Source organism: Eurosta solidaginis, chromosome 4 (assembly GCF_040869045.1).
Source record: "Eurosta solidaginis isolate ZX-2024a chromosome 4, ASM4086904v1, whole genome shotgun sequence".
NCBI lineage: Eukaryota > Metazoa > Arthropoda > Insecta > Diptera > Tephritidae > Eurosta > Eurosta solidaginis.
The window spans coordinates 166185872-166201359 of record NC_090322.1 but is presented as its reverse complement, the minus strand read 5'-3'; the positions used below and the strand labels follow the sequence as shown (position 1 = coordinate 166201359).

The following is a 15488-nucleotide window of genomic DNA, read 5'->3' as shown; positions in this document are numbered from 1 at the left end:
GCTCCACGGGAAGTTACCGAAAAAGATTGGTATGGAAATGAGGTGACAAACATGAAAGGGACTTAATATAAAGGTATAAAAATGCATTACTTACAAAGTGAGCGCATACCTAACAACTTAAAATCGCCCAAATTTAACTCAATACGAGCAAATAAAAACACAGTTTTTTTTTATTTATTTTTATGTTATAATTCAGGTTTCGTGTTTATTTCAACTAAGACTTACAAAAAAAAATAAAAATAATAAGATGAAAGAACAAAGAAAATAATTCATATTTGAAATGTTTCATGTATATAATAACATTACTTTAATATGTAGAAATTTATTTTTGACATATATTCATGTAGAATGAAGCAATTTAAGTTCCGCTGCAAATTTTATGATTTATAAGTTAAGTTCGACAATGCATTCACTTCTTTGATTTTAGGTTGATAATGAAAAAAGCAACTAAGTAGATGCCAAATTAATAATTCACAATTTACACGGGCATGCTGCAGTTAGTAAGATGGCAGTAAGCAATAAAAATTTACATGTACTTTAATTTAATTTACATTATCACTAAACTTAACAGCTCACTCATAAAGATTATAGAAAATAGTATATTTTTTGTTGATAATGTAAATTAATATGCATTACTCGTTAATTGCACCCCTTAATATAAATTTAATGCGTTTTAACTGATAATGCAATTGAATTTGAATTACCAATAAAACTTTATTCCTTACAGAAACAATATCAATACATTTTGATCATTCCAAATACATATCCGCAACAATTGCATTAATTAAAAAGTAATAGTAAAATTTTACTGTAACGCAAAGCAAATTTTAATACCTGAAACTTTTCTTCGTTTCACAGGTAGTAAAATGTGCCTACCTATGACCATTAAGAATTGTTTTTTTTTTTTTTATTTTGCAATTTTATCTAAAATAGTTCTAATATAATAACCGTGAAAAATAATAAGGAAACAGATAAGCATACATACATAATTTAAAATTAGCATTTATGTGTATTTGAAGTGTAACTATAAACAATTGATATTTTTATTTCATTACATTTTTGTTTTTTTATAATTTTAGATAGCAAGCTCCATAATGCAGAATGTATACAATAAATGTGACATGCTTACAAGTGTAGTGACGACAGAAAACACAATAAAAACCAAGCACAAAAAGAATGAAATGAAGAAAGTTCGAAAAAGGCCGCTCCACTGCCAGTTGGCAGAAAATCTATGGGAAAAAACACACAAACGGCAGCCAACAAGCGCGAGCAAACGTGCAACACATCTTTCAAGCAGCAACCGGCATTTTGCTTGGTCGGCTCTTTCCTATATCTTCCCACCCAACGCCACATGCTACTCAACTCCATTCACTGGCTTTTCGCATGTTTTGCTCTACTCATTGGCTTGATGGAGCGGCCGAATGAATGTACAAAAAGGTATGCAAGTTGAAATTATATATTGAATAGTTATTGTTGTTGTTGCGTCTTCTTACAAGTGATTTAGCATTTTTGTTTGTTTTTATTATATTATCATATCATTTAGCTCGTATTAAGGTGTTTGTGTGTGTGGCTGTATAGTGGGATATATTATTTATGTATATATGTATACACTTATGTATGTATATATGAATATTTGTTTTTATACGTACTTATAGCATATCTCAAAGATTATTTATTATGCATTAATTATAATCATTTTGTTTTGTTTTTCATTCCCTTCACTTATGTATTGTTATAGTTTCATATGCGTAGTAGAGTTGTTGTTCTATTTAAAAATAATTAAAACGACTACATTTGTTTCATTATTTACTTATAGCTTTTATAAAATTATTAAATAGCGTGCCGGAAAATAGTTGTCCTTCTTCTGCGGTCAGGTGTTGTTGTTGTTTTGTATTTTATATTATATTTTTGTGTAACGCAAATTTACTCCATTTATAATTGCTTATACATTATTCCATATCGTTTTGCACGCCCTCGATTATTACAACCATGTCTTACTATCCATCCCATCCCAGCTCTTGCACATGAAAAGTCGTTGCATGAGCGTGTTTCTCTTTTCTACACCTTTTCTTCATAAAACTTCTATCAATCCCCACTTGCAATAACAATTCCATCACACATTCATTGTTTATCTTCCGCTGCTACACACCTCATTCAGAATTTTTGCACTTCAGTCTTCGACAGCATATTTTTGAGTCCATTCACGTGCATTTCTTATGGCTTCAGCTTCGTTCACCTTCCACAACTCGGCAACATCATTTGCTAATGGATCATCTGGATTAGGTGCACTTAAAAGCGCTTGGATGGAAAGCAAAATTGTACGTATTTGTAATGCCGGGCTCCATTTATCTTTAAGTACATCCAAACAAATGCGTCCCAAACGATCAATATTCGGGTGATAGATTTTTGTTATGAAACGTACTTTTGGTGCTGACATCGGGTAATCTTCGGGCAGAAATAACTCAAGCTTAAAGACACCACCTTCGAAGGGTGAATCATTTGGACCAGTAACGATGACATGAAAGTAACGTGCATTGTTTTCATCAGGAATGGCATTGATGCCGGGCACAGGTTCTTGCATCAAGCGTTGGGTTTCCTTGACTATACGACGTGGGAGGCTGGACATTTTTGCAATTTCTGATTTTATTAGTTTGCTCGTTTTATAATCTAATTGTTTTTTTTTTTTTTTTGTTTTTTGCAATTACTAGATTTTATTTTTGTTAATCCTTTTCCTCTTTCGTTACTGCTCGCAGGGGAACGATGCTCACATGGAAGGGAACGCTAAATTAACGAAAAAGACAGTAAGAAAGAAATAAATGGAAAATTAAAGAAATTTATGCGTAAAACAATTTTTTTATAACAAAATGCAGAGCTATGGGTAGCGTTTTCAGAGAACCTTTTTAAAGCAGAAATACATTCGGAGTATTTGCCAAACCACTGCCAAGGGGCGAATCCTTGCAAATTATTTTTTTTTGAAATTGGAATTAGAACCGACGGCAGGTGTGCCTGTCGTAAGCGCCGTCTAAAATACCCAAATGATTCAAGGGGTTTTGTAGCGCAACCTTTAACGGGTTGCCAGCGAAATTTAGTTCATTTAATCCAGTTTTCAACCTATCTACCCGTGGCGATTTATGTTTCTTTAGCATTCGAGGCCCTGGCGACCCCAAGTGCATCATGGAAGGTTCAATGTGTCATACTATAACGTTCCCAGGATGGTTGGGCTTATAGAATGTTAATGTTTATTCTATAATATTTAATTCAATAAACTCAAACTTAAACTAAAAAGAACAATGTCTTATACTATGTACAAACACACACCAAATTGGCAATTTAAACCATTTGGGCAATTTATCATATAATAAATTGTAATAATAAATTGCCAATTAAAAAAAAAATTGCGTAATAAATTGTTTCAAACTGCAAATGCAACCTTGTAAAGTGTGTTTATTGAGTAGATTTAAACGTCAGTTACGCATGGCTCAACTATATGGTTGGATCTCTCATAAGCTGATTTTATTTTTTTTTTTCATTTCACTGGAGTAGGGATTGTCAAAAGAAGATGGCAAACTCAAAATGAAACAAAAACATTGAACACGTTTTCTTACAACACACAAAAATGTCAAATTTTTATGTTTTCATTCCATTCCATTCGCCTAATACCAACACGCACATTTTGACAGTCTGAACAAAGGTATGTTATTGCTGTAGAGATAAGCCAAACAGTTATCAAATTACTATTGTGTAAGCTAAATTGAGGTGTATGAACACCACTCAATTTAAGCCGAAATTGGCAAAATTTATTTTTCTGTTTCAACATAGTATTATATTCCTAAAAGAAAATTCCAAAATTATATATGCGCTGTAATTCAAAGTATAACTAGACGTTGGCTGTAGTTGCTAAAACTCAGCTGTTCTATGATGTTGCCACATATTGCGGCAGGGTTCGATTTGGGTAGTCACCACACCACCCCCTTTCCAGAAAATCTGCCGATGTGCTGGCATCAATACTTGTGGCTTGTGTAATTGCTGCTAATTCATCTCTAGGGAAATAATCTGGTTTAAGTCTATCGATGGCTACGCTTACCGGCCTCGAACCAATCATTATCGTGTATGTCTTTGGGTATCTGTTAACAACCAGATATGGCCCGTTGTAAGGTGCTTTCAACGGCTTTTTAATTGTATCGTCGCGTAGAAAAACATGACTACAAAAGCGCAGATCCTTGGGAACAAATACCGCAGGTTTAGCATGCTGTGATGTTTGTATTGGTCGAACGGTCTCGAAATGCCGTCGTAGTTCTCGTAAAAAATTATGTTGATCCACGGGACCCTCCTCCTCCTCCGAGTCCATTGTGTCACTAGGAAGCTGAATAGGTTGACCATAAATCATCTCTGCCACAGATACTCCAAAGTCTTCCTTAACAGCTGTTCTTAACCCCAGAAGGACGAGAAGCAGGACTTCCACCCAGTTTGCATCCGCTGCATGACACCTAAGGGCTGCCTTTACAACTCGGTGCCATCTTTCCACCATACCGTTTGCTTGTGGATGGTAGCTGGTGGTATGTATATGCTTGACTCCCTAAAAGTTTGGTCAACTCCCTAAACAAAGCGCTTTCAAATTGGCGTCCCTGATCTGTGGTAATAAACTTCGGTGTACCGACCCGGCTTATTCAACCATTGGGAAACTCTCTGGCAACCTTCTCCGCTGTCATGTCCGCAAAGGAATCACTTCCAACTACCTTGAAAACCGGTCCACACATGTGAGACAGTAAGTGAAACCTCTTGACGGAGTGGAGGGACCAACTATGTCCACGTTGACATGCTCAAATCTTCCTTTTGAAACTGCGAATTGTTCTAGCTCTGCTTTCGTGTGCCGTGAGATTTTGCATCGTTGACACGCTGGGCAACTGCGTATGTCCGAACCCATTCTCTTCCATACATAGCTTCTCGTTATCAATTTAACAGTTGGTTTCGCCCCTGGGTGGGCCAAACCGTGACAAGCATTAAATATCACTTGTCGTAACGCTTTTGGCACGTATGGTCGCAGTGTGCCGGTTGATTTATCACAAATTATTACGATGCCCGATTGTTGATGTCGGGGTTCCACTAACTGCAACGAGGTTTGTTCGCCTTCAAGTAATCCTTTAAGTTCGTTACATTTTGTTTGCTCGTCATGCAATTGTTGTATATCTACTGGCGTCGGTAGCGAAAAGGTCTCGACCCTTGAGAGCATATCGGCTACAATATTATCCGCGCCACTGATGAGTCGTATGTCCGAAGAAAACTGACTAATGAAATTAAGCTGTCGTGTCTGCCGTGGTGAAAGTTTCTTCCACTTCTGTTACAATGCATGTGCCAATTTGTGATCCGTGAAAATAATGAAAGCTGTTCCCTCTAAATGATAACGGAAATGCCGTATTGCCTTGTAAATTGCTGTTAGTTCACGATCATATGCGCTATAGCGTTGTTCTGTTGGGGTAAACTTCTGTGAGAAATACCCGAATGGCATCCACTTACCCTTAACTAATTGCTGTAGCACGGCACCGTCTGCGACGTCGGAGGCTTCAGTCATTAAAACTATTGTGGCATCTTTCATGGAGAATGCAAGGACCGCTTCTGCCAATTGTTGTTTCAGTCTCTCGAACGCTTCTGTTAATTCTCTCGTCCAACGGATCTCGGTTTTATCTCTTTTCTTACATGGTTCCATTAATTTCTCTAAAGGTGCCTCGATGGCAACAGCATGGGGCATAAATCGCCTATAAAAATTTACTGTCCCCAGAAACCTTCTCAACTCGTGCACTTCCTTCGGCTTTTTGCACTGTAGAATACCTTTGACCTTCTGTGGCAGCGGTCTGACACCATCCGCTGAGACTAAGTGTCCTAAAAACTCCAATTTTCTAAACCCAGTTAAAATTTTTTGCCGTTGATAACTAACCCCCTCTCGCTGTAACGATCAAAAAGCTGTTTGAGATGCTCCGCATGTTCCTCTGGCGACGAGGAAGCTACGAGTAGATCATCTAGGTATGGAAATACAAAATATAAACCTTTTACTGTTCCGTCAATGTAGCGTTGGCACGTCTGGGCAGCATTCCTTAACCCGAAAGTCATATATTTAAACTCAAATAGTTCGAACGGGGTTAGAATAGCTGTCTTTGGAATGTCTGCCGGGTGCACTGTGATCTGGTGGTATGCCTTCTGGCAATCTATTACCGAAAAAATTTTTTTCACCACCGTGGTGTAATGGTAGCGTGCTCCGCCTATTACACCGTATGCCCTGGGTTCAACTCCCGGGAAAAGCAACATCAAAATTTTAGAAATAAGATTTTTCAATTAGAAGAAAATTTTTCTAAGCGGGGTCGCCCCTCGGCAGTGTTTGGCAAGCGCTCCGGGTGTATTTCTGCCATGAAAAGCTCTCAGTGAAAACTCATCTGCCTTGCAGATGCCGTTCGGAGTCGGCATAAAACATGTAGGTCCCGTCCGGCCAATTTGTAGGGAAAATCAAGAGGAGCACGACGCAAATTGGAAGAGAAGCTCGGCCTTAGATCTCTTCGGAGGTTATCGCGCCTTAAATTTATTTTTTTTTTATTTTTTAAGTCCTGTATATGCCGAATTGGATAGCTATCCGGCACTGTTTTCGGTTTCAATCTCCTATAATCGCCGCAAGTCCGCCACGTCCCGTTTGATTTCTGCACCATGTGCAACGGGCTCGCCCATTGACTACTTGAGCGCTGACAAATCCCGCGTTTGATTAGGTACTCAAACTCATTGCATTTCGTTGCATACTCTCATTGTGACGTTTGGGTACGACCGAAACTTCGGCGCCAGTGTCTATGAGGAATTTCATTGAGGACGTTCTGTACAGAATGTAAAGGCGGCTGGAGTTCATATCTTCCTCCGACATAGCCGCTTTGTACGGAGGGCTGACTAGTTTTCCGAAAGTTTTGGTATGAAAGAGCATGGTGGCCGACACCGTGTTGCGTTCTTGCCAAAAATACGATGCTACCAACAGATATCGGGGTTTGTATCCCGTGTATCCTCACTGCGTGAGCTGGTCGGTCGTGCTTGTTGTAGGCAATCCGATCCGTTGCTGTTTATACGTTACCTCCCGCTTCGCTAAACGATCTAGCCTATACACCAACTCTGAAATGGCTGTTGTTACATCGTCACTTGTTTTGCAAATAGCATCAACGCTACCACTCATAGTTGGAATGGCCACTATGTCATCCGCTTTTTTGCCAACTCTTCTACTTCACCCTCCATCGTTACTAAGATTTGCTGCACATGGAGGGGCAGTCGTCGCAGCCATAAGGCCTTCAACAATTATTTACCTAGCTGCTGATTCGCCAGGTCTTTCATCTCTCGTAACAAAACTGTAGGCTTTTTCTGGCCCGATTTGCCCAACTCGCATAATCGCCTAAACTTTTTTCTTTTGATTCGCTAAATTCTCGCGATCAATCGCTCTTTCATTATGTCGTACTTCTTCGCAGTGGGTGGCAAGGAGGAAATAATGTCGCTGGCATCGTCTATAGTAATTCCCGCTCGTGCAAATCGAGCATCCACCTGCGCAAACCATAAACGCGGATCTGGTTTCCAAAACGGTGGCGGTTTTACTTCCAACCGTGCCACTTGAAATGGAGCTACTGCCTCGTGAAATGTTTCTTCATTCTCGTTGGCCATGATGTGGAAAATGCCTCAGTAATGCTTGGTTGTACTATTCTGTTGTCGTCGGGGTCACCACTTATAGAATGTTAATGTTTATTCTATAATATTTAATTCAATAAACTCAAACTTGAACTAAAAAGAACAATATCTTATCTTCCTAAAAGAAAATTCCAAAATTATATATGCGTTGTAAATCAAAGTATAACTAGAAGTTGGCTGTAGTTGCTAAAACTCAGCTGTTGTATGATGTTGCCACATATTGCGACAGGGTTCGATTTGGGTAGTCACTACAGGCTTTTACCTTAACGGTGCTTGTTACCGGATCGTACCGGATCTGCATCAGGCCCAGGGCCATCAATATCGATGACACTCCCCAAGGTCTTTGGGGAGTGTCCTTATCGCAACAACCAGTTCCAAAAAATTACTATTAAAGGGATAGTCACTTTGGACGTTGTTGTGTTAACAGTAATTCTCTCGACTCAATAGACCCGACCACACACAAAATTTCATGTTGTTATTGTTGTTGTTGCAGCGATAAGGACATTCCCCGAAGGTTTTGGAGAGAATTATCGATATTTATGGTCCTTTGTCGTATACAGATCCGGTACTTTCCGATAACAAGTACCTTTAAGGTATGACTACATTAAAAATTCTAAGCCATCCCGCCCCCACCGACTAATTCCATAACAAACTTGGGGTCGCCAGAGCCTCTGCGGCCAAAGAAACAAGATTCGCCACGGGTAGGTTAGGTTGATAATTGGGTTGGAGAAGCTATAAACTGCGGTGGCATACTTAACATGCAGAAGGATAAAGACAAGGATAGGCAGAGGTATTGGAGGAGAAGAGGGGTAAAGAGATGCAGAGGGAGAGGAAGATTGATAGGAGGGGAGTGGGCGAAGGAGAGGAAGGGGAGAGGGATCTATTGGTAGGGGAAGAGGAACAGATAGGTGTGAGGTTAAAGTTGGACAAAGGAAGATAAAAGGATCTTAATTTGTAACTTAACAAATCGGCTTCTTCAAATATTTACCCATATTTTTCAACAAATCTTCGGCAAAATCAAAAAGGAGGAAGTAGAGCTAATATTAAAAAAAAGTATACAGTATGTATTGAATTGGCGAATCCGACTGTATGCACAAACATAAAACCTCCGTTTTTAACTTAGCTACCCGTTTATCTTGGTGTGATATTTGACCCGTATGTTCTATCTTTTACTCACATTTTATAAAACTAAAAACTTTATATCGAAAAAAGGGCACTTGTTAATTGTCCAATTGTTTGCAAACTCCTCGATTTAATGCCTAAAAGTGTTAGTGTTCTAAGAATTTACCCGTGAAAGGACGGTATTATATTTCGCTCCCTTAACAAATTTAATGATACGAAATTCACGGTATATAGAAGCCCGACCAGAGTTATAGGTAATGTGCAGGTCGTTAAAGTTAGGCTAATCAACTAAACTTGAGCATATTGCATAGGATCACTTAACTAAAGCGTTAGACGTGGTACAGGAATTAAACAATCTGCGTGTTACCTTCTACAGTGCATGCAATTGGTATTGGGACCAAGGTACAGGACCCAAAAAAATCACGTCAACTTAGTGCTCTATTTGGAACAAAAGACAAAGTGGCATTGGTAATATACTGGACAAACCGGTCACAAGAGCTGAATAATGGGGAAATAATATACATGCTTAAACGAAAAGCCTCGAAGGTAAGGAGGGTAAAAAATCGTCAATTGAGCAAGTAAAGGACTGCCAATATCTTATCATGAAATATTTTTTTAACTATATTTGCTACAGTGGACGCTAAAGAGACTATACAGTTTAATATCCGTTCAAGAATTGTACCCAAATAATCGTTTCCCAAAACAGAGATATTTTGCTCTACAATAGGCTTTAACATAAGTCACGCGCCAGTAATCAGGGGGACAAATTCGTATTAAATGGGCTGAAGCCGCAAAATTAGCAAGAGAACGTGACCTTGCGAGACATCTCAACACTAGAGACCCCCATCAGTATCAATAGGATATTATGCGGCTAGTTAATGAACGCAAACGTACCAAATGGGAAGAGCATCTAAGGAACTGCAACCTCTCTGGATTCTTGTTGTTGTTGTAGCGATAAGATTACTCCCCGAAGGCTTTGGGGAGTGTTATCGATGTGATGGTCCTTTGCCCGATACAGTTCCGGTACGCTCCGGTAACACAGCACCATTAAGGTGCTGGCCCGACCATCTCGGGAACGATTTATAAGGCCATATTAAACCTTCAGGTGTTGGATGTTGGTAAATTGTGGTCAACCGTCAAATCCTTGTCTAATCCAACTAAACACAACGATAAAGTATCTATAGTCTTCGGTGACAAAACTTGGCATCCGACCACTTGCCAATACTTATTTCGCTCGAGCGTACCGCCGAATTCATCGTCGCCAAAAAACGCACTCTCATAAACTTTAAAAAAGGAAAATGGGATGAATACAAATCCTTTACAAACAGCCGCTTTGCTGCCCTCCCTATCCCGACTGCTGCTCGCCAAGGTGAGCGCGCTTTCCGCAAGGTCATTGAATCCGCCTCGGCTCGCTTAATTCCCGCCGAAATAATTCCCGAAATTCGGCCTCATTTTTCGGCGGAGGCCGCAAATTTATCGAGAGAACGTGACCTTATATGTCAGCTCGATTCCGGCGACCTATAAATAAGGGATATAAACCAACGCATCAGATTGCTTGTGGATGAACACAAGCGGGCGAAATGGGAGAAGCATATAAGTAGTTGTAAACTCTCTGCCGATGTGGGTAAGCTTTGGTCCACCGTAAAGTCCCTTTCGAATCTGCCCAAGCACAACGACAAAATTTCCAGCGCCTTTGGCGATAAAGTGATGTCGGATGCGAACCAATGCGCGAGCGCTTTTTGCCGACAATATATAATGTATTTTCCGGTTGGCAAAGTTAGACGGAGGGCCCACAGACACGCACAAAACATAAATTCAGCGCGTCCCCAATTATCATCACCGCCAAAGCAGTGGGCCCAGACGGCATAGCCATGCCGATGCTTAAAGGCCTAGGAAAACAGGGTTTCAAATATTTAGCACATGTCTTCAACATGTCACTTTCCACCTTGGTCATTCCCGAAATGGAAAATGGCCAAGGTGGTCCCGCTACTAAAGCCTGGGAAACCAGCTAACATCGGAGATTCATATCGCCCGATATCTCTCTTATCGCCAGTAGCCAAGACGCTTGTAGCGAGTTTGCTCCCCTATTTCAAAGCAAATTTGCAACTAGCCTGTCATCAGCATGGCTTTAGAAAACTTCATAGCACACCACTGCGCACCCATATAAATTGCGGTTTAAATCAAAACATCATAGAACAGTACTCTTTGTGCTAGACCTATCAAAAGCTTTTGATACGGGCAACCATGGCACGTTACTGTAAGACCTGGAAGGGTACGCTTCCCAAGGCAGTCGGTTCTATGTACCGGAGCGACTCGGGATTTTTCCCGACCAAGGACTGTCATTTCAGTGTGACCCCATCTAATTTGTTTCGTCCCTCCCACAAATTGTCATCCTCCCAGCAGCTCCTTGCAGCAGGACTGCTCCATATTCTCTTACTCCGGGAAGGCATCGAATCCAATCCGGGTCCGTCTCCTGACCCCGGTCCTGAGAAATGGTTTTGCTGCATCTGCCGGAAAAGAATCTTTTTAGGACGCTCATACTCTGTTCAGTGTGTCTCGTGCAAGGGATGGCTGCATCGGACAGGTTGTTCTGGGCTTGATCCCAAAACCCGACGTCCACGTAACTTTTATAAATCTTTTGTGGCTCCTTGCTGTTCACGCCCAAGGGCGTCCCGTAGTCTACGCCTAAGCGCCCCCCACTACCTTCCAGCAGCCCCGCTGCTCAGCAAGCCACAACAAGTACCCGCTGCTGCTCGCGCCCTAGGGCGCCAACAACTCAAACAGCTGATACCACTCATAACTACTACCTTCGTAGTAGAGTTGGTAGCAATGCTGAGAATCAGCCCCTGCCCCCGTCTTCTCCCCCCCTCTTTTCCGGCAGCAATCGTGCTGGTCAAGGAAACAGATTCTTAGTCCCTACCTCTGTTTGCACCGTCTGCCAGCACAGAATATGTAGGTTTGCGACATCCGCCCAATGCAGCTCCTGCCTTGGGTGGTGCCACTTTCCTAGATGTTCTGGTCTCCGCGACGGCAACCCCCCGACGGGTTTCATCGCACCATGTTGCCAGGTCGCAAACCCAAATCATCCGGGTAGCCCAATGCTTGCCCAAGGACGCCCAGTCCCAGGGCCACAACAGCAATTGCGTCCTGGTCTTCCACAACCCAGGCGTAGTCACCCCTCACTTACCCCCAGAGTGACGGCGTCTCCCCTTATGCACTTCAGAATTCTGCAGTTAAATTGTAATGGACTAACTGGGAAGATTACGGAGATAGCCGATTTCATGAAGCGGCACAGCATCCGCATTGCTGCGATTCAAGAGACTAAACTCACAGCAAGATCTGCATTGCAGACCTGCTCTGGGTATAATGTCCACAGGAAAGACCGCGAGAGCGGAAATGGAGGCGGTCTCGCGTTTATCATACACCACTCTGTGCAATATTATATTTTTGATCCTGGCATCGACCGAAGGGACAATGTCTTAGAACGTCAAGGCCTATCTGTCCGGTCAGGCGATGCAAACCTAGAAATCATCAACATCTACATCCCTCCTGCCACCTGTTGCCCCAGTGGATACCGCCCTAATATCAGGGCCTTACTCACTGGCACAATCGCATTATCCTAGGCGATTTCAATGCCCATCATGACCTATGGCATTCAAACTTGCGAGCGGACAGTAGGGGTGAGATGTTGGCGGGTCAAATAGAAGAAACGACGTTCTGCACAATAAACGGAGACGCCCCCACACGTATGGTAGGAAGCTGTCACAGCTCGCCAGATATCTCAATCGTGAGCGAAGAACTCGTAAACTGCGCCAACTGGCAGCCGATGGTAACATTGGCATCCGACCACCTGCCCATACTTATTTCGCTTGAGCGTACCGCCGACTTCATCGTCACTGAAAAACGCACTTTCATAAACTTCAAAAAAGGAAAGTGGGAAGAATATAAATCCTTTACAGACAACCGCTTTGTTGCCCTCCCTATCCCGACTGATGCCCGCCAAGGGGAGCGTGCCTTCCGTAAGGTCATTGAATCCGCCTCGGCACATTTCATTCCCGCCGGGAGAATTTCCGAAATCCGGCCCCACTTCCCGGCGGAGGCCGCAAACTTAGCGAGAGAACGTGACCTTATAAGACAGCTTGATCCAGGCGACCCCCAAATAAGGGATATAAACCAAAGCATCAGATTGCTTGTGGATGAACACAAGCGGGCGAAATGGGAGGAGCACCTAAGAGGTTGTAACCTCTCTACCGGTGTGGGTAAACTTTGGTCCACCGTAAAGTCCCTATCGAATCCAACTAAGCACAAAGACAAAGTTTCCATCGCCTTTAGCGACAAAGTGCTGTCGGACGCGAAAAAATGCGCGAGCGCTTTCTGCCGACAATATATAATGCATCCTACGGTCGACAAAGATAGAAAAAGAGCCAATAGACACGCACATAAACACAAATTCAGCGCGTCACCAATCACCATCACCGCTAAAGAGGTTGAGGACGCCATTGGTCGTGCTAAACCATCCAAAGCAGTGGGCCCAGACGGCATAGCCATGCCGATGCTTAAAAGCCTAGGGAAAGAGGGTTTCAAATATTTAGCGCATGTCTTCAACCTGTCTCTTTCCACCTTTGTCATACCTGAGAAATGGAAAATGGCCCAGGTGGTCCCGCTACTAAAGCCTGGGAAACCAGCTAACATAGGTGAGTCGTATCGTCCGATATCTCTCCTATCGCCAGTGGCGAAGACGCTTGAAGCCATTTTGCTCCCTTATTTCCAAGCAAATTTGCAGCTAGCCCCTCATCAGCATGGCTTCAGAAAACTCCATAGCACTACCACCGCGCTAAATGCCATTAGCACCCAGATAAATTGCGGTTTAAATCAATACCCCCACCATAGAACAGTACTCGTAGCGCTAGACCTAAAAAAACCTTTTGATACGGTCAACCATGGCTCGTTACTGCAAGACCTGGAAGGGTCTACCCTTCCCTCATGTCTTAAAAGGTGGACCGCAAATTATCTGGGTGGTCGGCAGACATCGGTGCAATTCAGAAACGAAACATCAAAACCAAGGAGAATTAAACAAGGGGTGCCACAGGGTGGTGTCCTATCCCCACTTTTGTTTAATTTCTACATATCTAAGCTACCTTCACCACCGGAAGGAGTCACAATTGTTTCCTACGCCGATGACTGCACAATAATGGCCACAAGCCCAGGACCAAAGATCGATGCGCTATGCAATAAAATAAACGGCTACCTCCCTGATTTCTCCAGTTGTTTCGCCTCGCGAAACCTGGCATTATCAGCGACTAAATCTTCCGCGACCTTATTTACCACATGGACGTCCCAAATGTCGACCATTTTGAACATCCACGTCGATGGCACTACGCTACCGACTGTCCTACACCCCAAAATCTTGGGTGTGACGTTTGATCAGGATCTACATTTTGGTGAGCACGCAGCCGCAATTGTTCCGAGAATTCAGAGCCGTAACAAAATCCTCAAATCCCTCGCTGGCAGTACTTGGGGAAAAGATAAAGAAACGCTCATGACTACATACAAAGCAATTAGCCAGCCGATTTCGTGCTACGCGTCACCCATATGGTCGCCAAGCCTAAAAATCACCCACTGGAAGAAACTACAGGCCTGCCAAAATACTGCTCTCACAATCGCCACGGGCTGTCTTCTTATGTCCCCAGAACACCATCTGCATAATGAGGCGAGAATACTCCCCATCAGGGAGAGAAATGAGATGCTAACCAAACAGTTCCTGTAGAATACCCAGAAACCTGGGCATCCCAACAGACATCTGATTGATGAACCAGCACCGCCTAGGGGCTTAAGGAGTCATCTCCGTAAACATTTTGAGGAAATACGGCACCTGAGAACCCAGCCGTATGAAGCGAAAAAACACAAGCAGGTCCTTGGTGAACTCCATAAACAGGCGTCGGACCTTTATGCCGGGAATTGCCCGGTGAATCCAGTACTTAACGAAAATTATCCAAAACTCGCGGAAGAGGAACGCACACTCCCCAGGGAAACGCGTGTCACTCTTGCTCTTCTTCGTTCTGGATACTGTAACAGGTTAAACTCTTACCTATCCAGAATCAACCCCGACATACAAAATGTATGCCCCGCTTGCAATGTGTCCCCACATGACACCAGCCATCTCTTCAATTGTAATGTGGAACCAACGCCTCTATCACCCCTTTCCTTATGGTCCACCCCTGTTGAAACGGCAAGTTTCCTTGGACTCCCGTTAGAGGATATTGATGACAATTTGTGATCGGTCGCGGCTATTAGGTGGGGCGAGCATTGCTACAACAACAACAACAACCTGGAAGGGTACCCCCTCGCGGTAGGTATGCCTGTCGTAGGTTAGGTTGCAAGGGCTGAGCTGAACACTATGGTAACAGCTCACTACTTAGGCCACCAATGGGCCCATTGTAATACCCTATACGGTCTCAAAAGAGGACCCCTACCCTGCCTAAAGCGGGTCAAACCACCTCGTAGAAATTATAAATTTTGCCAGAGCCTTTACTTCATAGCAAGAGACCTCAGCGAGGTCATGTAGAAAAGGTTTACCAAGGATAGCCATCCTAAGGTGCCAACCGCTCTCTTCCTCTTCTGTAAATCTGCAGCTGCGACAATAGTCGAAGGCATGGTTTAGCACCATG

General features: G+C 42.7%; 1 protein-coding gene across 2 annotated transcripts in view; it reads right to left on the bottom strand.

Moving 5' to 3' along the window:
• Window positions 1-274: 274 nt before the first annotated feature.
• Window positions 275-15488, bottom strand: part of ben (bendless) — a 34634-nt gene continuing 19420 nt past the window's right edge. For both annotated transcript variants that reach the window (XM_067783698.1, XM_067783697.1), the window contains exon 2: window positions 275-2781. In XM_067783698.1, coding sequence (XP_067639799.1) covers window positions 2171-2626 — 456 coding nt within the window. In that variant the 5' untranslated portion in view covers window positions 2627-2781 and the 3' untranslated portion in view covers window positions 275-2170. The remainder of the gene's footprint in view (window positions 2782-15488) is intronic.